Genomic DNA, 25,808 nt, shown 5'->3' on the forward strand with positions numbered 1-25,808 from the left:
AGCAGGGGCACAAGAAGCAGAAATGGCACACGACAGTAATTAGTGGCAAATATTTATTTGACATAATATTAACAATGGAGTACGAGATGGATGCATTTCATGATGTTATAACAGATGCTCGAAGGTTCCACCATGGGATGCAATGCATGCGTGACCCTGACGCAGTGTGGATTGGTGGACACGGTCGAACACACCTGGAGTTTCTTTGACAGTAGCAGCATCGCAGACGAGTCTCGCCACGAGATCCATTTCCGTCTCCACAGAAAGATATCAAAACTCGATAAATCAGGTGAGTGTGGGGGGCAAGGCAACGGGTCCACCACGGCCAATCCATCAACGCCCAAAACACCTGTTCAAATGGTCACGAACACACTTTCCATAATGGGCACGTGCCCTTCATGTTGAAACCAAATGTTGCATCTGACATTTGCTGGAACATCATCAAGTAACCCTGGTAGAACTTGTTCAAGAAAGATTCGATATTTAGCGGAGTTCATGGGGGATGGTAACAGGTATGGGGCGACTAAGCAGTCACCAACCATACCTGCTCACACATTTATTGCGAAGTGATGTTGTGCCGCATGGGGGCGAACACAGTGTGGGTTGTCGTGAGCCCACACATGAGCATTGTGCTGATTGAATAAGCCTTCCCGAGAGAAATAAGCCTCACAGGGAACAAAACATAGGCTGCAAAATTCAAGTCTTGAACACTTTCTTGGAGAAACCACTGCGCAAAAGCCACAGGATGATCTTGGGGAGCAATAACTGAACCCTTTGGAGATGAAAGGGGTGTAAGGAATTGCAGTGCCAGACACGCTGTACACTGCAACGAGATACTCCTAAGGCAGAGGCAATAGCATGTGTACTGGTAGTAGGATTATTCTGGACGGCATTCAACACACTTTGTTCTGTGGCGGCAGTTCGCGTCGAATGTGGTCTGTTATCTCTAAATGACCCATAATCGCACAAATTTTTATGCACACGCACCAACAAACAGTGGTCCGGTACATGTCTGTCTGGGAAGCATTCTCCATAAATTTGTTGAGCGGCTCGTCCATTGCCCTCTGCTAATCCATACACTAGGTGCATGTCTGCCAGCCCACAGTTTGTATATCAATGCATGCTCTTCGTGCGGCGACTACCACACCGTCTACGGACTTACGGTGACATTCCCGGTTATGGGTTCCTATGCAATTCACATTCCTTTAGATGTTACCTACCTCCCCTAAATGTTTGTACCAATATTTTTGAAACACCTTGTATAGTGTTATAACTGCATTGGGATATAGGTTTAGGGTTATATTTTGTATTGGAATATTATTGAACTTGAATAGAAATTATGACTCAGACCAGAGCAGCAAAGCAAAAGGCTCAAACTAGTGGAAGTGCTGTGGATCAGGGGAGAATTGAGAGGGGCAGTTGTCCTCTGAAACACAGTCTATTGAAATGCAGTGCTTGTTTGATGTTTGTGGAGCAATCAGGAACGGGACATGATATTGCCAAGTGGAATGTCTTTGTCGGTTTGCGATGTAAGGAGTGCGAGGAAATCAGGTGCAAACTCAGCATTGTTATGGGCTTATATGAGAGCTTGAAGGACAGGGTGGATGCGATCAAAGGATTTAAATTGAGGGGCCCATCAAGCTCTCAGCTGCTAACATCAATGCCAGAACTTGCACTTGAACATTGCACAACACAGCAGCAACCTCCAAGGCAGAATGCGCTGGTCCCAAAGGAACTAGTTGTTGTAGGCGACTCTATTGTCAGGGAGACGGGGAACATATTGTGCAAAAAGAATAGATGGAACAGGACCAGGGTATGTCTGCCAGGGGCAAAGGATGATGACATTCTAGGGCAGATATCATCCTTTAAGGGAACAAAGGATGATATTGTTGTACACATTGGCACTAATGATTTTATGAATAGGAGACCGACAGAATTACTTAACAAGTACAAGATCAGGGAGACGGGGAACATATTGTGCAAAAAGAATAGATGGAACAGGACCAGGGTATGTCTGCCAGGGGCAAAGGATGATGACATTCTAGGGCAGATATCATCCTTGAAGGGAACAAAGGATGATATTGTTGTACACATTGGCACTAATGATTTTATGAATAGGAGACCGGCAGAATTACTTAACAAGTACAAGACAATGCTGAAAAAAAAAGCCATGATTTGGGTTGAATTTGAAAGTGTCTGCAATTCTGCCCAGACAGGATAAGAGGGAGTATATGATGAGACCCAAGTCGAACAATTCTGTCCTAGAGATTGTGCAGGGCTCAAGGGGTAGAATTTTTCTCAGCTTGGTCTGTGCTTGTTAACAAAAGAGACTGCTTCTACAGAGATGGGATACACTTAAATAGAAAGGGTGAAAGAATATCTGCTGATGCTATCGAGGAAGAGTTAGGAGGGTCAGAAAACTGCTAGCATGGGAGGATACAGGGACTTTTTTTTTTTTGGGTATCTGTTGGCGCATCGGCTTCTGTGGCCATAGTGCACCTCCCAAGGTTTTTTCAGTACATTGATCCAAGCCCGAGGCAGGATTCGAACCCGCGACCTTTGGGTTGCAAAGGTTTACCTTTGCCCACCTGGCTAGCCCAGTCGGCGATACAGGGACTAATAGATTAACAGTAGCCGCTGGCAGAGGTAATAGTGATTCTTGCACTACTTCTATTGAAATGCAATTGAGCAACAGCCTGGAAAGCAAGGCAATGGGAATTTCCTGGACTGCTGGGAGTCATAGTGGAAAAATTAAATACATCGGTTGTTAGGGTAACTGGGGGTACAAACAGGTGCATGTATAATTGCATGTACACCAATGTTAAAAGTATAGTTAATAAATTCAATGAGCTTGAAGTGCTAGTCAAGACATCAAAGGCAGATATTGTTGGGATATCAGAGACATGGTGTCACACAGACATAAGCAGTGCAGAACTGGAATTTGGGCAGTACAATGTGTACAGAAAGGATATACAGGAAAGGAAGGGAGGAGGGGTTATGCTGTCAGTTAAGAAACACAACAATCTAAGGAAGCGCATCCAATTGATGTGGGGGGGGCACAATGCAATGTTGCGTCTCTTTGGAGTGACATAAGCACTGGGAAAGGAAAAATGAGATTATCTGTGTGTTATAGGCCTAATGACTCTGATGAGTATAATGAGCAATTGTGCAGAGAAAAAAAGGGTAATGACCCTTTACTTCAAGCACTTAAATTTGTTCAACACTAAACTTCCACTTAATTTTCCCCCTCCCCACCTACCTGGCACACATTATGGGTGCAAAGTGAGTGGGCCAGTAAATTACAGTGTGTTATAATGGGAGATATCAATTTCCCGGATATTGACTGGAATTTGTGGGTTCGTCACTCACACACTAGCAAGGCTTTTGTGGATTTATTGGATGATTGTTTCCTGCAGCAGCATGTTCGGGAGCAACTAGAGGGAGTAATACTCTTGATCTGATTATCAGTAGTGTTTCTTCATGCATCAAGAATCGGCAGATAAAGGAACCACTAGGTGGCACTGACCACAGTATACTGAAGTGGGACTTATTCAAGGAGGTAATTACCATCAAATGTAAAGGGGGACGGGTTTTTGCTTTTGTAAAGGTGACTATGGTGGTCTGAGACAGTATTTAAATTCTATACGGTGGAAACTGATGATGTTACCAACAGCAAATTCAAAATGGGAAGCATTCATAGAATTAATCTTGGAAGCTACTAGGCTTTTCATACCAACAAAGAAATATTGTTCAAGATTTAGGCTAAATGGATGTCACATGAACTAATTAGACACGTACCAGAGAAGAAAAATGCATGGGATAGATATAAATTAACATGTCACACAGAAGCCGCCTATGATAGATATAAGCTGGTCTGTAACCAAGACAGAAAGGAGGTGAGGCCGGTGAAGGCAGATTATAAGAAATCTTTGGTAAAGGATGCAAAGAAAAACATCAAAGAATTTTTTATTTATTTACACTCTAGAAAAAAGGGATAAATCAGATTGGTCCACTTGATATCGATGGTTCAACTGTTGATGATCCTGCTCAGGTAGCTAAAAAACTAAATGAATATTTTGCATTGACATTCACACATTAGGAGTTATTCAGGGAGGGGAATGCCAGAAGTGTATTCTATGGCAGTAAGCTAGATAATGTTGTAATAACTGAGATTAAATTAGTATTAGTAACGGCCGAATGGTGCAAGAAAGCCTATGGCTTATGCTGCACCAGCCACAAAAAAAAAAAAAAAAAAAAAAAAATGCAAACAAAACAATGATAAAAAAAAAAAAATAAATAAATAAATAATAATAATTGAAAAAAAAAAAAAAAAAGGAAATTAAACCTATCAGCCTATGCGCCCCTTACCCGAAAGTACTATCCAGATGACCTTTGAATTTCCCCAAACTGTTGGCCTCTACCACCCATGAAGGCAACTTATTCCAGTAATTTATAACTCGCTGGCTAAAATAAAACTTCCTGCAGTCCAATCTAAACATTTCCCCCCTTAACTTGAATTTATGTCCCCTTGTTCTAGCATCATTTATAATCCTGAAAATTTTGTCCTCATTCATTTTACTGATGCCTCTCAGAGCCTTAAACACCTCAATCAAATCTCCTCTAAGGTGTCTAGTTTCCAAACTCTGCAATCCACATATTCGAAGTCTTTCTTCATAAGGACGCCCTTTAGTCGATCTCACCAGGCGAGTTACCCTTCTTTGCACCCTTTCAAGAAGCTCAATGTCTTTCTTAGGCGCGGTCTCCATACTTGAACACAGTATTCCAAGTGTGGCCTAACATAAGCTTTATATAATGGGATTATCACGTCCCTATCTCTACTTGCAAAAGTTCGATAGATCATCGATAGGACACCATGGGCCTTCCTTGCAACCTGTTTACAATGCTCAGAGAATTTCATGTCTGACCGTATCGTAACACCCAAGTCCCTTTCCTCCAGTACTGGGTTTAGTTGAACTCCACCAATGAATAAGTTTTTTTGGGATTACTGTTTCCCAGGTGTAATGCCTTACACTTTGTTGGATTAAAGCACAGCTGCCATTTTTCTGACCATTCCTGAAGTCTATCTAGGTCTCTCTGAAGAAGGTCAGCTTGACAGTGATCATTAACTACTCTACCAATTTTAACATCATCTGCAAATTTAGACATCACGCCCTCTATCCCTTCATCAATGTCGTTTATGAAAATTAAAATCAACAATGGTCCTAATACTGATCCTTGGGGAACCCCACTTCTTACATCAACCCAATCTGAGGAACAGCCATTTATCACAACCCTCTGCCTCCTGCCCTGAAGCTATCCTTCTATCCATCTAAGGATTTTCCCAGTGATTCCAACCTGTTCCAGCTTATAAAGCAACCGCTCGTGTGGGACTGAGTCAAAAGCTTTGCTGAAATCTAAATAAACAATGTCGAAATTATTCCCTAAATCCAGCTCATGAGTGACCCTTTCGAAATAGCGAATCAGATTTGTTAAACATGATTTTCCCTTTACAAAACCATGCTGAGTATCCTTGAGAATTTCAATTCGATCCAAATGATCCTGAATTCCACCCTTGATCATTGCCTCCATGATTTTCCCTACTACTGAAGTCAGACTGACAGGTCGATAATTTCCAACCTCACTTTTAGAGCTACCCTCATGTATGGGAGATACATTTGCACTTTTCCAATCCAAGGGAATCTCCCCAGAGTCTAGTGATGCTTGCATAATTAGCCTCAATGGTTCAATGCACTCGCTTGCCGCCTCTCTTAAGATTATAGGGTATATTCCATCAACTCCAGGAGCCTTACTGGTCTGTAGGCTCGAAAGTTTTTTCATTAAATAATCTTGTGAAATTTCAATATCATTAATTACATATTTTTTAACTACTTCGCTCCCACAATTTCCCATTGCCACAAAAGGCTTTTCATTTGTAAATATCGATGCAAAATAACTATTGAGTTCATCTGCAAACAACAACTGGTGTATTTATTACTATCCCCTTTCCCTTACGTAAAGGTCCGATCTGGTTAGTCCTGCTCTTCTTGGCATTTATATACGTGAAGAATTCTTTATCCCCCCCCTCTTTGCTCTGTTTGCTAGTGATTTCTCATAAACTGCCTTTGCCTGTCGAACCTTTTCTGTGGCTCTATTACACATCACCTTGTAGCTGTTATAGGCTTCAGTACTTTTTATTGCTCTGTAACCTTTCCATGCCACCTTTTTCTGCTCACATGGAGTATTTTTTTAATGGTATATACACATTCAAGGCATCTGTGATTAATGTTTTAAAAGAGTACCACAGTTCAAATGTATTCATTCTCTGCGCGATATCTACCCAGTTAATAGAGGTCATGTAATACCTTAAGGCATCGTAATTTCCTTTTCTGAAAATAAAACCCATTCCTTTGCCTTTTACTTCTGCTACCTCTCTCGTCATCATCCACCATAGAACTCCGTGGTCACTTCCTGCTACTGGTTCCTCTACTGTCAGCCCTGTTATGTCATCTGATTCGTGTGTGATGATGAGGTCTAGGATATTCTTTTCTCTAGTACTTTCCCTGACATGTTGATACAAATAACAGTCATCTAGTTGATTTAAAAATTTTGTTCCCCCATGTCGAGTTTCCCTCCCATTTACTCCGATCAATTAGAGGCAAATTGAAATCGCCCATAATAAGGCATTGACGCTTACTTGCCCATTCCATTTGCATGTAGAGGCTTTTGTCATAATCTTCACAATCACCTGGTCTGTAGATTACTCCTACTCGCATTATACCTTTGTTTCCAACTATCTCACACCATACAGACTCTATACTAGCATGTGAAATGTCTGAATTCGGGAAAGCTATCGTCGCACTCAGGCTTCTTCTGATAAGAAGCATTACCCCCATCACCCCTTCTATCTAACCTATCCTTCCTAAATACATTATACAAGCCGTACTGAAACTCATCATCCCCAATTTCCGGGTGGCACCACGTCTCCGTAAGCCCTATTATGTCCGCGTTACTTGTTTTAACCAGCAGTTCGAATTTGCTCATTTTATTGACGACAATTCTAACATTACTGTATAAACAATTAAGATTTCCTGTTCTTGTATATTTAACAACCCTAACACAACCCTTGAAGTTTTTTAGGCTCTCTTCCCTGATATTAGCTACCCGCTCACGTGAAATGTCTTTGCCCCCAGAACATCTAGATAATATGTCCAGTTGGGGTAACAGATAAGAACTCTTAAGGTATGTGCAAGAGTTGCATTGACCAATATTATCAGATAAACGCGTGTCAGTATTACCCACATCCCCCCTAACTAGCAGTTTCCCTGAACCATTAAGATATCCTCAATAATACTGGCAAAAACCTTTGCACCACCTTTGTTTAAGTGTATCCTGTCTCTACAAAACAAATTCCTTCTAACTACAAGTGTGGGCTATGCTGATAGAAATTTACCCCCTAAAGCCTTGCAGATTCCTTCAAGTCTTGAGTTAATCCACAAGGCTCTTAACATATAATCCCTCCTATCGTGTCTGGGAAGAATTGCAGACACAGACATTATGGCCTAGCTCGCGACATTTCCTCAGCATGGTCCTGTATTTTTCCAACAAATCGTCAGATCGTGTACGTTTAATATCATTTGTCCCCACATGAATAATAATATTTTCTTTACCCCCTTTAAAATCTGACAGTCTGTTGGTGACATCATCAATAGTTGCTCCCGGCAGACATACCCTGGTTCTGCCCCATCTATCTTTATTACAAAAAATATTCCCCATTTCCCTGACAATGGAGTCTCCTAATAAAACAATGTCCTTTTAAACCAGAGTAGTTTGCACTTGGTTTTTCTGTTTTGAGGCTCGAATCGGGTGTGCATCACTTGGTAGATTGCTGGAGTTTTGAGTCCCTGACGAGCTTCCAGATGCATTATTTTCGAGGGCAAGCACTCGTTTTTTCAGGGACTCAAATTGTTCCCTCAGAGAACCAAATTGTAATTTAAGATCGGTGCACTCCTTACATCGATCACAAAGAAAAGAATCCCCAGGTGAGGTAGGATTAGTCACCAGGTCGACCTTGGAAAACATTCCACTGGTTCCACAACGGATTAAATCATTACTCACCCATAAATCGCCATCTACTATTTCCGTGTGAGTCACGATACCCTGTGACGTGTTTAAGGCAGATCTCGTAACTACCATTATAAAATTAAATAAATATCAATGAAAATAACTTTAAAAAATTATATCTATAATATTATTAAAATCAAACAGTTACAGGAAAACCTATAACAAAATAATCCAACAATATCTAAATAAATCAAATATTTAAAAGCACTATCCAAAAGTAAGCCACTTAACTGAGGAGCCCTGTCTAAGCGCGTCCGCTCACCTCGAATGCCAACATAATCCTCTTGTGTTTATCTTCAACGTAATTGTTGAAAATAAACACAAGAAAGGCACCTGGGGTGTATGGAATCTATCCAGTTATATTAAAGGAGGCGGCAAATTAAGTAAGCAAACACTTAGCAATAATTATGAGAGCACCCCTGGACTCAGGAGAGGTACCCATTGACTGGAGATGTGAAACTGTGACCCCAATCCACAAAGGAGGATCAAAGGGAGACACAGGTAATTACAGACCTGTTAGTTTAACTTCTGTTCCAGGGAAATTAATGGAGGCACTGGTTAAAGAAGCATTGCAGGATCATCTAGACAAGACTTCAGTTATGGCTCGGACACAGCATGGGTTTGTTAAGTGGAAGTCTCCTGACTAATTTGATTGGATACTATGATGTAGTCACAAAGGAACTGGATGCAAAGAATAACTTTGATATCATATATTTGGATCTTTTCTGTTGCGCATGGAAGACTGCTGCACAAATTGGAGCAATCCAATTCCCACTCAACCATCCATTTCCCACTCTCTGTCATATCCCACTCAACCATCCCTTTTATCCATAGCAGCAATTTGCTGCTATGGATAAAAGGGATGGTTGAGTGGGATATGACAGAGAGTGGTAATCAATGGACACTGCTCTTCGTGGACTAATGTTATTAGTGGAGTCCCTCAGGGTTCAGTGTTGGATCCATTGTTCCTTTCTGTATTTATAAATGATATTGATGATAGTATATCAGGCTTAATGTCCACGTTTGCAGACGATATGAAGATTGGCAAGGTTGTTAATGACACTAATAGCAGTACACTGCTGCAACAGGATCTAGAAAAGTTGAGCAGATGTGCTGAGATGGGCAGATGGGTGGCAAATGAAGTTTAACATTAACAAATGTAAAGTAATACATATGGGAAGCAGCAATCCCAGAGTAACGTATCAACTCTCTGGTACCAACTGACAGTGGTAGAGAATGAAAAGGACCTGTGGGTAATTCTGCAGGCGGATATGAAGTTTTCTGAGCAGTGCAGACGGTGTGCAAGAGCTCACGGTGTCTTGTCAATGATATACAGGAATTTTTCTAGCAGGGATAAGGAGGTGATTATACCCTTGTATTAGGCCACACCTTGAGTACTGTATACAGGTCTGGAGGCCTCATTTTAAGAAGGATATAGAGCTGTTGGAACGAGTACAGAGAAGGGCAACAAGATTAGTGAATGGAAGAAAGGGTTGCTCTCACGAAGAAAGGCTTAAATTTTGCAAATTACAGTGTCTGGAGACTAGGCACCTATGAGATGCTCTGATTAAGGTGTATAAAGCGTTGAATGGTTTGAGCATGCTCAATGCGGATGGGATTCTTCCTCTTGCTCAGAATAATCACCTGAGAGGGCATAAATTCAAATTGAGGAATGACGGTTGTAGGATAGATGTGTGGAAGTTTGCCTTTAGCCAGCAGGGTGTTGATTGGTGGAATAAACTTCCATCTGTCGTTGTAGAACCTGATAGCTTAAATAGATTCAAAGCAGAACTTGACAAACATTTGGAGCGAGTGGATGGGTGAAATAATGTTTTTTTTTTTTTTTTTTTTTTTTTTTGGCTGATGCTATATAGACTTGCATTCTTGCATCATGTGCCTTTGTTAATGCTAATGCCTATAGGTTAGCTGTGAAAAAAAAAAAAAAAAAAAAATCTGGAAACTCCGGTATAGTGTAACTAAAAATAGAATAGGTGCATGTATACTTGCATATACACCAATGCTAGGAGTATAGAAAATAAATCTGATGAATTTGGAATGCTGGTCAAGACATCGAAAGCAGATATTGTTGGGATATCAGAATCATGGTGCCACATTGATATAAGTGGTGCACAATTCGAATTTGAGGTTTACAATGTGTGCAGGAGGGGTAGAGAGGATAGAAGGGGGGAAATGTGATGCTGTTAGTTAAGAAAAACAAAATCTAAGGAACTGAATCCAACTGACATGGGTGGACTGTGCAATGTTCAGTAGGTTTGGTGTGACATAAGCACTGGGAAAACAAGCTGAGAGTAGGAGTGTGTTATAGGCTTAATGATTCTGATGAGTACAATGACTAATTGTCCAGGGAAGTAGAGTGGGCCAGTCAATCAGATTGTCTTATAATGGGGTATTTTAACTTCACAGACTGGAACTTGTGAACTGGTCACTCACACACCATCAAGACTTTTGTGGATTTATAGGATGATTGTTTTCTAACAGCAGGTCCGAGAGAAAGCCAGAGGGAGTAATACTCTCGATCTGATTATCAGCAGTGATTCTTCATCCATTAAGAATCTGCAGATAAAGGAACCACTAGGCAGCAGTGATCACAATGTTCTGATGTTGAATTTACTTCAAGATATAACTACCATCAGGGGTAAGTGGAAGGATTTTTGCTTTCGTAAAGGTGACTACAGTGGTCTCAGAGTTTTTAAATTCTATACAATGGAATCAACTGATGATGTTACCAACAATAAATTCTCAATAAGAAGCATTCAAGGAATTAATCTTAGAAGCTGCTAGGCTTTTCATACCAACTAAGAAATGCTGTTCAAGGTTTAGACCTAAATGAATGTCAGATGACCTAATGAGATTCAAGGTAGGGAAGAAAATGCATGGGACGCATATGAATTATCAGGACACACAGATGCCTATGGTAGTTCTGTAATCAAGTCACAAAGGATTAGGCAAGCAAGGGCAGATTATGAGAAATCTTTGGCAAACAATGCAAAGAAAAACAGTAAAGAGTTCTTTACTTATGTAAACTCTAGAAAGAAGGGGATGAATCAGTTTGGTCAACTTGACATCGACGGTTCGATTGTTGGTTAACCTGGTAAAGTAGCTAAAAAAACAAATGATTATTTTACATCTACGCTCACACAAGAGGAGTTCTGTAGGGAAGTGGAGGCCAGAAGCTTATCAAACTCTGGCAGGGAGCTAAATGATTTTTTAATAACTGAATGCAAAGTTGAGGAGAAATTTTTAAAATTGACTGTAAGAAAGGCACCTGGGGTGGATGGGATCTATATAGTTATATCAACGAAAGTAGCACAGGAAGTAAGCAAACCCTCATAATTATGAGAGCTTCTTTGGACTCAGGGGAGGTCTCACATGGACTGGAGATATGCAAATCTGTCCCAAATTCACAAAGGGGATCAAAGGGAGAAATGGGTAATTACAGATCTATAGTCTAACTTCTGTTCCAAGGAAAATAATGGGTTCACTGGTTAAGGAAGTGATGCAGAATCATCTAGATAAGACTGCAGTTATAGTTCAGACACAGGATGGGTTTGCTAAGTGGAAGTCTTGTCTGACAAATTTGATTGCATACTATGATGTGAACACAAAGGAACTGGATACAAAAAATAATTTTTAAATCATATACTTCGATTTTAGGAAAGATTTTGATACTGTGGCACACGGAAGACTACTGTACAAATTGGAACAATATGACATTAATGGCAATTTGCTACAATGGATAAAAGGATGGTTGAGTGGTAGAAGACAGAGTGGTTGTCAATGGACACTGCTCTTCATGGACTAATGTTACTAGTGGAGTCCCCCAGGGTTTGGTGTTGAGCCCACTGTTGTTTTTGCTATTTATCCATGTTATTGTCTAATGTCAGTTTGCAGATTATACAAAAGTTGGCAGGATTGTTACTGACAGTAATGATAGTACGCTACTGCAACAGGATGTGGAAAAATTCAGCCGATGGGCTGAGAGGTGGCAACCGAAGTTCAGCATTGACATTAAGTTAAAATAAGTTACTGCTACCCATATGCATACAGCATATGGGTAGCAGTAACCCCAGAGTAATGTGTCAACTGGATGGTACTACATATCAGTGTAGTGGAGAATGAAAAGCACCTGTGAGTAATTTTGCAGTCAGATATGGTATTTTTCTGAGCAGTACAGACAGTCTGCAAGAGTAGCTCAATGATATACAGGAATTTTGCTAGCAGGGATAAGGGGATGATTGTCCCCTTGTATAATGCAATGGTCAGGCCACACCTTAAATACTGTATACAGGTCTGGAGGCTTAATTTTAGGAAAGAAGTAGAAACGAGTACAGAGAAGGACGAGATTGGTGAGGGGAAAGAAAAGGATTGGTGTTACCAGGAAAGTTTAGGCTTACGTTATGTTCTGTTTCTTGCTTCTGGAGACTAGGCACCTCTGTGGTGATCTAGCTGAGGTGTATAAGGCATTCAATGGACTGAGCAAGCTTAATGCTAATGGGATTCTTCCTCTTGCTCAGATTACTCACCTGAGGGACCATAAATTCAAATTGAGGAAAGACAACTGTAAAACATATGTGTGGAAACTCACCTTCAGCCTGCAGGTGGTTGATAGTTGGCACAAACTTCCATCTGTTTTAGTGGAGGTCAGCAATTTAAATAAGTTCAAGGCAGAAGTAGACAAACATTTGGAATGAATGGATGGGTAAAATTGGAAGGTTTTTTTGTATTTATTCATTTAGTAATTATTTTATATTACTTTTTTTCTGGCTGATGCTATATAAGCTTGCTTTCTTGCATCATATGCCTCTACTAATACTAATGAACCTTTGAAGCCTATTATTCCTCACACCTTGTTTGGTAACTTCCTTGCTGTTGTACATTCTGCATTCCACAGTGGTTTTGGATATGGTGGAAACTAGTCAATATATTTGGTTTCTGATTGGCTCCTGGCTGAATATGATGATATTAAACCTTGCCAGTTTTCTGAAGGCATAGGAATAGTCAGCATGATCGAACTTCCACCATGGGATGCTTGAAGGGAGTTATGGCCTCCTACCATAAAATGTGGTTATCAAGAGGAAGTAATCAATCGGTTTTCTTTTACCTTCCACATACACAATGGGAAGAGAGAATGGTGATATACAGAAATATCATTCACAGTATCTGCATGGGTAGGAATGTGTACTTATTAAAACCCAAAATTAGAAGGGCCAGGTCATTGTTTTCAAGGCTACACACTATAATCTGATCCCTTCCATTGATATAGGCACTACTCTGCAGCGTATCATTTCCATTAAAATGCCCCAATAATAGAAAAGAGGAAGTCAACTGCCAAATGAGGTAATCAAGATCTAGCTGAGGGAAGTCATTCCAAGGTGGCAAATATATAGAGCAAATAGTTATGAGGAACCCTATTGTTAGACACACTGCTACTGCTTCAATGTTAATTATCATCAGTAGCGTAGCTTGAAATGATGTGAGGTTACCCACAAGAATGGTAACTCATCATTGGGCAGATACATCCATAGCTCTGTCTTTGCAAATAATTGCACAGTTAAACAAGTAAGGGTCCTCGATTGCCTTTTTAAATACATCTACAGTACCCTGGTTGGCTCATACTTACACACTTTTTTTTTTTTTTTTTTTTATGAAAACACCAAACATGAAAAGTATCAAAAACCTATAGTAGTTAGTACCGTGCATGGGTTGAAAGAGAAGTATGGGGGATTGCCAGAAACTTTGCTCTAGACACTAAACATGGGTTTCACCACTTCAAGCCTCCAATAAGCAAAGTGGTGGTATTGCACCGGTTGATGAGTCATCTACCACCTGCAATACTTACATACTTACAACAGCCCAACCAACTGTGTCTGTTCGGTGGGCTGTTGTGAGCTCAATAAATAGCGTATAATTGGGAATGAATAATCACTCTTGACGGAATAATTATATCACATTGCACAGGAGGGTCTTGATCTCATCACTATTTCGATGGAATCCACAATTCCATTATAAGAATATATAGATCTGACTAAACACATTATATAGATCCGACTATAGATCCACTCCCTTTATCTTTCACTGGCAAGAAAGGGCACTGGCCCATGTCCATTTCTCTTCTGCACAGAATCAGAATTCCAAGACCAAGTTGTCTGCTACCTCTTTAACCTCTACATCCTATATTTCTTGTACAGCACGTGGCATTTCCAGTCTGGTGGTTTTTTTTTTTTTTTTTTTTTTGGCTTTTCTGTTTCAGCAGTGATGGAGCACTACGCGTTTCAGATATGAGAGAGGCACCCAACTGTGTCTGTTGGGTGGGCTGTTGTGAGCTCAATAAATAGCGTATAATTGGGAGTGAATAATCACTCTTGATGGAATAATTATATCACATTGCATCCCGATAGAATATTTCACTGCAACTTTCTCACCTATCTTGGTTTCTTGCTATTTATAGGATTTAGTGCTTTCCCTGCTTCCCGATAGCACGTGTTCAACTATGACTTTATCTCTTTTTCCTCCTTCCACCACCAGCATGCTCTTCAATATGCAGGTGATTCCTTGGCAGTTTAATGCATACAGATTTTGTATTCTGAACAACCCCTAATTTTGTTGTCCTTTGCTCCACATCGAGTGCATGCAAGGGCTGCATGACAGCCCATTTGTGAGTGTCTATTTTTGACAAGAAGCATCTTAAGGAATTCAGTATGTATGGCCTTAGGAAATGTTTTGTTGAAATAAGGATGAGATTTCTAGTGGGTAACAGATTCCCATCCCTGCATTCAAATATTCTCTTTACAGCTGTCACTCCTTGTGGATTAAGTTCAGAACAGATTTCTTCCTCTGATAATTCCATAAGATCTCACTCGGAGATCGTGACACAAGATGAATTTATTGTCTGATGAGTAACTAATTCATATTGCCTTGATAGAGGTGGCTCGAAAAAGCTGTTCTGAATGTTTATCCTTGAGGATACAATTAATAGTTCTGAACATTGCTGTTTGACTGATTTAGGGGAGCCTTCTAACACTTTTTGTATAAGGAAGGGTGACACCTTTACAGTGGACTTTTCACTAGCAGAGTGGAATATCAGGATGCATGGTATAGGTTCTGATATCTCCTCTGTTCTGGGTCTTTTTGCTATTATTCCATTATTGTCAATGTCACTGTTACCTGGTAGGGACCATGCTGGGACCCCTAGAAGAAAGTTTAGATTATTAGAATTCATGATATTTGTTTTTATATTGGATCAGTGCTCAGGCTCCCTACCCAGTGCTGCAGAACAAATGATATGCCGACTACCCAGCAAGCAATATATGTAATCAGTGGCTGGACACCAGAGCCACCTAGACAGACATCCACACTACAGCCAGCATGAATCTTGTCCCTTGGACGATGAGGGTAGGAGCATGGCAATGATATAGTTAACCACTGCAGGTAACCCCACTATCTGATTTATCATGGGTGATCTATCTGAGGACACCTGGTTTATTGAAGGAAGGGCAAAAGTGGTGTGTTGAAGCACTTCAACCACCAGTTTTTGCCATGCACTGACTTAAGTAGTACTTCAGATTCATCAGTTTTATTCAATATTCTCCTAGCATTAGTGTATGTGCAAGTTTACACAGGTAACAGTACAAAGCAAACATGTTCGATTCCTATGATGTTATCGTGGAACCTAGCTTGTGGTTATTGGATCCCAGTGATGCTAATCTGGAAGACTAGCAGCATCTCAGGAATGTACTATAATATAGTAGAGGGGCAGGGATAATGAATTTACTAGAATAAAGGCATTTTTCATGATCATCCTTCCAACAACATCTGCCCCATGTGATACCAGATTCTTGTCTACTGCACTACATCTCCCAAAACCAGGTATTTCCAAGCACCTTGCCAGAGTATAATGGAGCTACTGTATTAGTTGTGTATAGCTCCCTCACAGGAAGTTGCAAACACATATTGCTAACATGAAAACTCCCATCCCTCTACTTAAACAAAGTGGTTTTGTTTATTGCATAAATACCAAAGGTATGGAGTTTGTTACATTAACGGATGTGGCAGAAGGATATTGCACCCATAAGCATGAGCAGGCTATCGGCACTCCCAATTTTAATTGTTCCACTGTTGCTGAACTGGAAGGGACAGCATTATAAGTTTGATACCAGCAACAACAATAACACTGAGATTATTCACCACTTGCAAAATTTCCATTTTTGCTTGTGTTCAGGCATTTGATATTGCTATGACAGACTCGAATTTCAACAACAATGAAGGTATGTGTATCCACTCTGTTACGGAGCCCGCAAAAACCACAGGGATATGAATGTTATTGAAGCAGCATTAGGTGGATTGGAAAACTCTTAGCTTGAGGGTAGAACCAGACTAATAGATTAGGGAAAGCCTGAGGTGAAACTGATTCTTGCACAGCCTTTATTTGAACATCAACAGTCTGAAAAGCAATGCGTCAGGATTTCGAGTGCTGCTGTGGGTCATCATGGAACAAGTATATATATGGTCAATGTTACGGTAACTAAAAGTAACAACAGGTGCATGTATACTTGCACATTCACTAATGCTAGGAGAATATTGAATAAAACTGATGAATTTGAAGTACTACTTAAGTCAGTGAATGGCAAAAATCTTTTGATTTCGGACATCTAGTGTCACTCACACATAAGAGATGCAGAATTTTAATATGGCAACTATGATATGTATAGAAAGGACGGGGGGGGGGGGGGCTATGCTCTTAGTTAACAAGCATATTAAGTGTAAGGCAGTGCATCTAATTGACGTGGGTAGCTAGTGCAATGCTGAGTTAGTTTCGTGAGACATCAGCACAAAAACAAAGGAGTGTGTTATAGGCGTAATGATTGTGATGGTTATGATGAACAACTACACAGACAAATAGAGTGAGCCAGTAATTCCGAATGTCTTATAAAGTGAGACTAACTTTCCAGATATTGACTGGAATTGCAGAGTGGTCACTCACAGACCAACAAGACTTTTGTGGAGTTATAAGACGACTGTTTTTTACATCAGCATGTGCATGTTAGAGGGACAAAAAGAGAAAGAAATATGCTTGATCTGATTATCAGCAGTGATTCTTCATGCATTAAGAATCTGCAAATAAAAGAACCACAAGGTGGAATGATCAGTGTATTGATGTAGGATTTACTTAAAAATGTAATTACCATGAAGGATAACGGGAAGGGTTTTTGCTTTCCTAAAGGAGACTCCAGTGGTCTCAATTTGTTGGTCCCACTAAAGTCTATATAATGAAACCAACAAATGATGTTATCAACAATTCTAAATGGAAAGCATTCGGGGGAAATTGCAGTGTCCGGAGACTAGGCACCTGTGAGGTGATCCGATTGATGTGATTAAGGCTTTGAATAGCTTGAGCAAACTCAATGCTGATGGGGTCCTCCCTCTTGCCCAGACTATACACAAGGGGGATAAAATCAACTGAGGAAGGATACAGAATAGATGTGTGGAAATTTGCCTTCAGCCAGTGGGTGGTTGATTATTTCAACAGGCTTCTATCCGTTCTTGTGGAAGGAATAGTTTAATAAATTCAAGGATGAACTACACAAAGTATTGGAGGGGATGGATGGGTGAAATGGTTTTTTTTTGGCTGATCCTATATAAGCTTGCTTTACTACATCCTTTGCCACCATTAATATTAATACTCATTCTGTGAGCACTGCCATACTCAAAATATTATTTCTGTGTGTGCATCATCATATCCTCATTCCTCTATCATATGACAAACTTACTATTTATGCCACATTTTGTTAAACGAAGATGCACTGGCTTGAAAGTTAGAGGGTTTATGATTCTGATCTTACTTTACCTTTGCTTATGTTTTGTGATCTTAAAGTATTTTCTCCTCTGTATATTTTTATCATTTGCCCCACATTATTTTATTTGCAAATTATTTTTCACTTAATTTTGTATATTTATTTCAATAAAGTTTAGTCAGTCGTCTCATGTAATTTTACTGTTGTTTTATAAATAGTGTAAAATTCATAATATATTAAATAACAAAAAATAACTGTTACACATACAGTATAATAAGTGTTTAAAGTAAAAAAGTACCTGCTGCTGATGAGCAATTGTCTGCTTCATCAGAACATTTTTTATACTCTGTTCCATAGCATATTTCTTAGCTTTTGTAACCATTTCTTGTTGCTCAGGAGTTAATTTCACTAAACCTAACCCCAAAAGCCCTGTTGGTGTTCTCATGGCACCTGGTCCCGCCAGCACCGGCCCGGTTTGTTCCATTTGAGCACTGTTTGTTCCATCTGTATTAAACAAGGCAAAAAAAAAAAAAAAAAACACAATTTAATTTTAAACATAACCATGGCAACTGATATAAAAGTGGGCTTCAAACAAAAAATTGACATTACATAAATGAAATGCATTTTCATTTTTTTGTGAAGAGGAGGCTCATACACACCCATTTACTAAGAAACATAACTATACAATAAAAGCTTGTTTTTACAATTATTCAATACACCTATTTAAAAACTTTAAGTAAGTTTCTAATCTCTTCTTATGTGGTCTTTTTTATTTTCAACTTAACTTACTGGATAAACTGAAATTATGTATGCATTCATTTATACACAGGATAAAGAGACTGTAGAGTGTGGGGTGGAAGTGAGTGTAGACTATACATATTTGGACATAGAGAGGGTGTGATACGCTAACTTATAACTTCATAAAATTAATGTACAAATTAAATAAAAAATAACATGTAATAATTGAGGTGTATAAAGCCTTGAATGATTTCAGCATGCTCAATGCTGATGGGATCCTTCCTCTTGCTCAGAATAATCGCCTGAGAGGGCATAAATTCAAATTGAGGAAAGACAGTTGTAGGATAGATGTGCGGAACTTTGCCTTTAGCCAGCAGGTGGTTGATTGCTGGAACAAACATCCACCTATCGTAGAAGTTGATAGCTTAAATAGATTCAAGGCATTTCGAGTAAGTGGATGGGTGAAATAAGGGTGTTTTTTTTTTTTTTTTTTTGGCTGATGCTATATAAGCTTTGTTTCTTGCATCATGTCTTTGCTAATGCTAAATAAAAAACATTAATTTACAAATTGAAATTAAAAACCAAACTACGCCATTGAGAGAAAATCTTATTTCATTATAAACTCAATAAAAACACAATATATAAAGTATAAGCAATATATGATTCCCTTTCTAAAAGACAGGAAAGGATATCTGACATATCCAAAGTAAACTTATCTAATACTGCATGATAATTTACAAACAAGAATCTTCATTACACAGTAGCTAACAATATAATGAATGAAATTAATTCCTTTAGAAGAATTAAAATAATTTCTTTAGTATAAAATAGAGCTTTAAGAGCAGAAGAATGAAATGAAGCATTTAAAAACCTTCAAAAAATAAAAGAAATTTACATATTAAGCAGTTTCTCAATAAAGGCATTAACCAAAAGTGTGATAGGGATTCAAAATGGGTGAGGTGGGGGGAAAAGACTATTCACAGAATAGGAAGAATTGAAAGTGTCTTTAATGAACAGAAAATTACTCTATTTAAACAACTTGAGAGAGAGAGATCAAACCTTCCATCTTCCGCCTGACCAACATTTTATATTTATCATTATATGAATCTTTTAGAAAGATTTGTTATTTGTTATTTGTTATTTGGTTTTTAGGAGCATTAGCAACTAAGGCCATATTGCTCTGGGATATGCGGTGGTCATTTCCTGACCTTTCCGCATCCTCCGTATTTGGTGGTGACGGGCTCGAACCCCGGTCTAATCAAGAAACATGTGTTACGCACTGCTGCTCCTTCCCACCTGGCTACGGAGGCGCCACTTTCTTTTAGAAAGAGAATCATATATTGCTTATACTGCTCAAAGCAATTAACCCTTGTTATATGCTGATGAACGGGGAGAAGGGGGACAGAACAAGCAGCAACTGAATTTCATATGCCATTGGCTAAATTATGAAAAAAGCAATTATTCCTTTTTTTATTTGTTATTCTGATGCTATACTAAATAATAACAAGAACAAATTTCTTTAGTAAAAGTGGTCATATTATTAAAAAAAATTATTTTGGATTACATTACTTTTTAAGATCATTAGCATGAAGCAATGAAAGAAAAGTTGAAGTAATGGCTGTACAAAAAAAATTTAAACAGGACAAAGTCATCATACAATTTACACATAAGAGAACCATCAAGCATCATTCACAACCACAATTCTATAATTATAGATTAATATGCAAATCATAAGTAATTACCACACTTCAGGAAAACATCACCTTGATATTTTGATATAATTTAAACACACATTAAAACTTAATTTTCTATTATCTGTGTACAAAATTCACAATAGTTAAAGGAGCAAGAGAATTTTAAAATGACCACATTCTGCAAAAATATCAGTCTCTCTCTCTCTCTCTCTCTATATTGTGGTTCATCACTCTTCACCCCCCCCCCTTTCCAGTTTTACTTACTCGCTCATTGACAAACTCTGCATTCTGTTTCAATTTCTCATTAACCTCTAACAGTAACAAAGACAATGGCAGGAATCTGATGGGTGCCAGTTTTCTTTTTTAATTCTACTTGAAAATTTCCAATATTTCACATTTTAATGGTTTGCAAGGTATGCAACTTTTTTTATTTTTTGTTTTAAAAAAATATAAAATTTTTTCAAACAACTAGTAGGTTTTATACCTTTTATATTAAAAAAAAAAGTACTAATTTTCCAAGAATTTTTTAAATATTTTTAACTTTTAAAATCAAAATTTTTAACAATTACTACTTTTAAATTTTTGAAAATTTAAAAATTCTAATTGTTAAAAATTAGAAAATAACATATCAGACATTTCAAATTTGGCAAACACAATGTATGTTGCTTCCTGCAGAGTAGTAGCCATTATGAGGGTATTATACTGGGTTTTGTGTTATCAGTTTAATGCTGTGAAACAAATAATTAATATTTTAAAAACAATTAGAGTAAGATGTTTGCTGACCTAGTGAGGCAACAAAAACAAGTAACCTGCAACTTAAGAAAAAAAAATCAGATCTTGACCAGTACTATCCCATGCCACTCATCATGTAAAATCCAAATAGTTAGAAAAACAGTGATTGGACACATAGGGTTCTCACATCTAATTTCACTCAATAAGAAAACCATAATAAAAGTACTTCAGAATGAACTACACTAAAAGTTTGACTATATTCAGGAAGTTAGAAAAAAAATTCAAAGTTTTAATAATACATTAATGCAAGAACATTATTTTTGAGGGGCACCTCACATGTGCCACCGCTACCACCAGCACTGAGTTAAGGAAAAAGACAGTAAAAATCCAAAAATTCAAGCTAATAAAATCAGAAAAGTGAAATAGCCAAACATAGCAATCACTGGCTAAGAATTAAGAAATAAGTTCAAGGAAGTGTATAGTAATTCAACCCCTCAGGAGGTTGAATAATGAATACAAGTAAAATGAATCACAAATGTAAGTGATGTAGATATGGAAATTGTGACTCAGTTTCTAATATTTACACAAGGACATATGAGGGATAATGCATCCTCATCCACCCTTGGGACAGATGGGGATGCATATGAACAAACGGATATAAAATGGACGCAAGAGATCATTTGAATGGAAATAGACAACCAAAGTGAATCACTGCTTCCGATTTTTATAAACCATATGGCAGAAATACACTTGCTCACATATCTCACTGATAATGAATGGGAAATGGATATAAAGGTAAAAGTTTTTTGATTTTTATTTTTTTTTTGATATATGATTTTTATTCCAGGGAATTAGGCTCTTAACCGACTGTGTGTCCACACACATTCACATATAGATGAACATTTTCATACTGCACATCATTATGTGATTAAATTAACAGTAGACTGATACTAACAATCCAAAAGGAATTTTAGTGTTTACAATAATCGGAGTGAAATTAGCATGAATTTCACGTTCTCAGCTTTTTCTGGGGTGTATTTTTATAATATTGCCAGTTATAATATTAGCAACTGCTTATATTATCTGCACATGAGAAAAGTTAATGTTACATTTTAATCACTTTACACTATAAAATCCAATACAATTTATACACATAGCTAAAACAATAAAATACTTTATGGTAAAAAATATATGTACAATTTAAGGATTTGAAGATAGTCTAGAATGTTCCACAGGCCAGAATGCATGTTGGCATTAGTCTGCCAACAAATATTCATTTCATTAACCTTAGTAATGATTTTCTTTTTGCTTAGTCTATGTTTAGTCTATGCTTAGTTTAGCTAATGTCTTGAGAAAATCATTCCTCTGCTTGTCACTCACCATGCCCAAGTTTTTGGGAAAGAAGTCTAAATGGCAATGCAAGAAATGAAGTTACATACAAATCCCCCCCTCTTCCTCCCTTTTTACATGCATTAAGCATGTTCCTGAACTCCACATCTGTGTTTACTCAAAACATTTCAAGAAAATATTTTGCAAACCTGGCATGCTTTTATTTTTAAATACAGCGAGCAATTTAAAAGCATTGATCCTCCAGAAGTTGTGACTGAGGCCCACAAAGATTCCTCTTTCACTTTTAGAACTGATCATGGAAATTTTCACACTTAAGGAATGAAAACAACTCAAACTCTTCTTACCATTGCCTTTCACAAAATTCTTTATTAACCTACACGTGCAAAGAGGAGGAGAAGGAAGTAAAATACTCTACACAACTCATTTCTGGTTATCCAGAAATTCTACACCTAAGCACCCTTAGGTATAGAACAACATTTTCTGTACTCTCCTTGCATGCCTATTAAAATACCAATGACTCTGAGGTCACAGATATTCCAATGATAAGAGCTGTACTGAATTATTATGAGTACTGTTATCATATTATAATGTATTTCCTTTAAAAACAGATCGAACAATGGTGATGGATGGCTTTAACTGCTCGTTATGATGTTGTTGTTGTTGTTGCTGGTTTAGGGATTAATTAGTTTTTTGGGTTTTTTTTAGGCGCATTAGCAACTAAGGCCATATTGCTCCGGGGATATGCTGTGGTCATTTCCTGACCTTTCCACATCCTCCGTATTTGGTGGTCACGGGCTCAAACCCTGGTCTAATCAAGAAGCGTGTGCTACAAACTGCTGCTACTGCCCACCTGGCTACGGAGGCGCCGGATTTATTAGGCGCATCGGCATCTATGACCATTGTGCGTCATACGAAAGAGAAAGCTCCCAAAATTCACTGAGGAAGAGGTGCCATTCAAATTTAATAGGCATTTTTAACAATTCCCTAAAAACTCCATTGATAATATGCAGTAACAGAATAAACAATTTACTGTAAAGGATGTCACCAAAACTTTTTCTGTTAAGTGAGACACTGACATATCTCTGATTCTGCTTTACTGACAGTAAAGCAGAATCAACCAATTCTGCTTTACTCTCAAGGCAGAAGTTCAACTTTATCTTTGGAGAGGGCTAGATTTCTAATAAAGTCACTGAGCTCATCCTGGAAAAACAGCTCCCACTACTATATCTCTCCCTTAGATGTGCACTCAGGGACTGGCTAAGTTCCGAGGTTTCTGCCAATTACACTTTCAACACATTCCATTTCATCATCTAAAGAATCTAGTCCTATGAAAGTACCCGAATACACAACTATCTCAACCTCAGGAATCGGTCTAATCAGTGATTCCAGATTCAGATAAACAATATATTAATTAAATTCCATTCATGGTACAAAAGTAGCAATCATCATGATGGTCATTTTGGCTCCCTCCCTCTCACAAATATGCCAAAAAGAATTTACTTTTTTCTTTTGCCCAATTAGTCATATACAGGCAACCCCTGTATAACACGGTGTCACTCTAACATCACTGATAAATTGTGGCAATCCTCACATAGCATGCTACTTATATAACATGGTTTCGCTCTAACACGGTTACAGAATTGCGGCAAACCTCGCATAGCATGGTATTTTTGAGTTTTTGTGCAAAGAAAACCCTGCTATTATGTTGAATGTAATTTTTAAACATTTCCATTCTGTTTTTTTGAATCCCTGCTGTTGACTCACTAGTCACTATGCAAAAAAAAAAAAAAAGGGGGTAAATCCCCGTATTTTATTTTATTGGGAAATCTCCGTGTTAGGTTCTGTGCTATTGAACTTGTGCGAGACCATAAAAAATTGTGACTTCGAAGCATGCAGTTCGGGGCTTTTAAGATCTTTGTAAGGTTATTTTGATTTTTATTTGATCGTTTATAAATTTTTTTGGGTATGTGTTACTAAGTTTATAAATTTTTTTTAGGTATGTGTTACTAAGTTTATAAATTTTTTTTGGGTATGTGTTACTAAATTTTGTTCTTAAGAACCATATTTGAATAATTTCTTTGTTGTGAATTAAATTATGCCTAAAAAATTTAGGCATAATTTGGGTGACTACCAATTTATTTAAAGAATGGTTTCTAAATTCTTTTGTGCCAGCTTTGGAAAACTATTTATAGTTGGAAAATCTAGATTTCAAAGTTTTATTACTATTGGATACATACCAGGCCATGCAAAATATTTAAGTGATCCAAAATGTTGAAGTGATGTCCCCACCACCTAATACAACTTGTTTAATTCAGACATTAGATCAAAGCTTTATATCTACCTTTAAAACTACTATTATCAGAAAATCATTACAATGGATTTTGGAAAAAATTTATTCCAAATGTATTGAAGCAATGGAGGCATGGAAACATTTTTCAATTCTGGGCTGTATCGGAATCATAGCATTATCACTCAAAGAAATAAAACTGTCAACAAGCGTGTTTTAAAAAAAATTAGTTAAGAAAAGGGGGAATTACCTCTATGTTGTCCTGTTGAACACTTCTGTGCTGATACTCTCTGTTCTTGAATTAACTATGCAAATAATTTGTGTGAATTCCTCACACTCGCAGACAAAATTAATGATCCAATGCACCACGGAATTGGAGGCCAATGGACCCAAAATACATAGAATCACTAACCCAAATCTTTGAGTGGGAGAAGAAATTAAGCCTGTACACTTTTAAACAATTTAAATCCATTGAAATCAATTTAAACAATGAGTTCATTCTTTAAACACTTTAAAAAAACGAATTTTGTAACTATCCTCTGTAACATTAAGAAATTAAAAGAAGGGAAGTAACAAAATTCTTTTTCAGTAGTAACATAACAAATTTTTTAAAGTTTCAGAGGATAGTTTTTTCGTTTATTTTTTTTAATGTTTTAACATTTGTTTTTAGTGTTCTACAAGACATCATAGAGGTAATTCTTTGGAATGTATTAAACCATTGACAGCTCTGTCATCTATTAATTACATTAGTGTTGGAAAAATGTATGGCCAGAGTCGGTTCATTCAAGTAATGTGGACCGACCGAAAACGGAATCGATGCAATAGCAGACCTTGCTAGGGTGGTAGGAGAGGAAGGTTTTGATTATATGACTACTTAAGAAGTTCAAGAGTTATTGATAGAAAAAGAAGCTGGCGAAGCGGATTTGGAGGAAAAGGCATCGGAGGTAAACCAAATCAATTCAGAGAATGATAGCGCAGATGAAAATTCAGAAGAAATTTTACACTAAAAACCATATGGGAAGGCATAAACTTCGACTGAAAGAAGCACAAAGTTCAAAAGGGACCTTCAAAAAT

At 37.9% G+C, this 25,808-nt stretch overlaps 1 protein-coding gene across 4 annotated transcripts in view; it reads right to left on the minus strand.

The window, feature by feature from the left end:
• hfp (Poly(U)-binding-splicing factor hfp) overlaps nt 1-25,808 on the minus strand; it is a 654,778-nt gene that overhangs the window by 364,686 nt on the left and 264,284 nt on the right. For all 4 annotated transcript variants that reach the window (XM_090374213.1, XM_090374209.1, XM_090374210.1 and 1 more), the window contains one exon: nt 18,232-18,437. In XM_090374213.1, the coding sequence (XP_090230339.1) occupies nt 18,232-18,437 (206 nt within the window). The remainder of the gene's footprint in view (nt 1-18,231; nt 18,438-25,808) is intronic.

The sequence above is a fragment of the Mastigoproctus giganteus genome, chromosome 5 (assembly GCF_048544385.1).
Source record: "Mastigoproctus giganteus isolate SK-2022 chromosome 5, ASM4854438v1, whole genome shotgun sequence".
NCBI classification, from domain to species: domain Eukaryota; kingdom Metazoa; phylum Arthropoda; class Arachnida; order Uropygi; family Thelyphonidae; genus Mastigoproctus; species Mastigoproctus giganteus.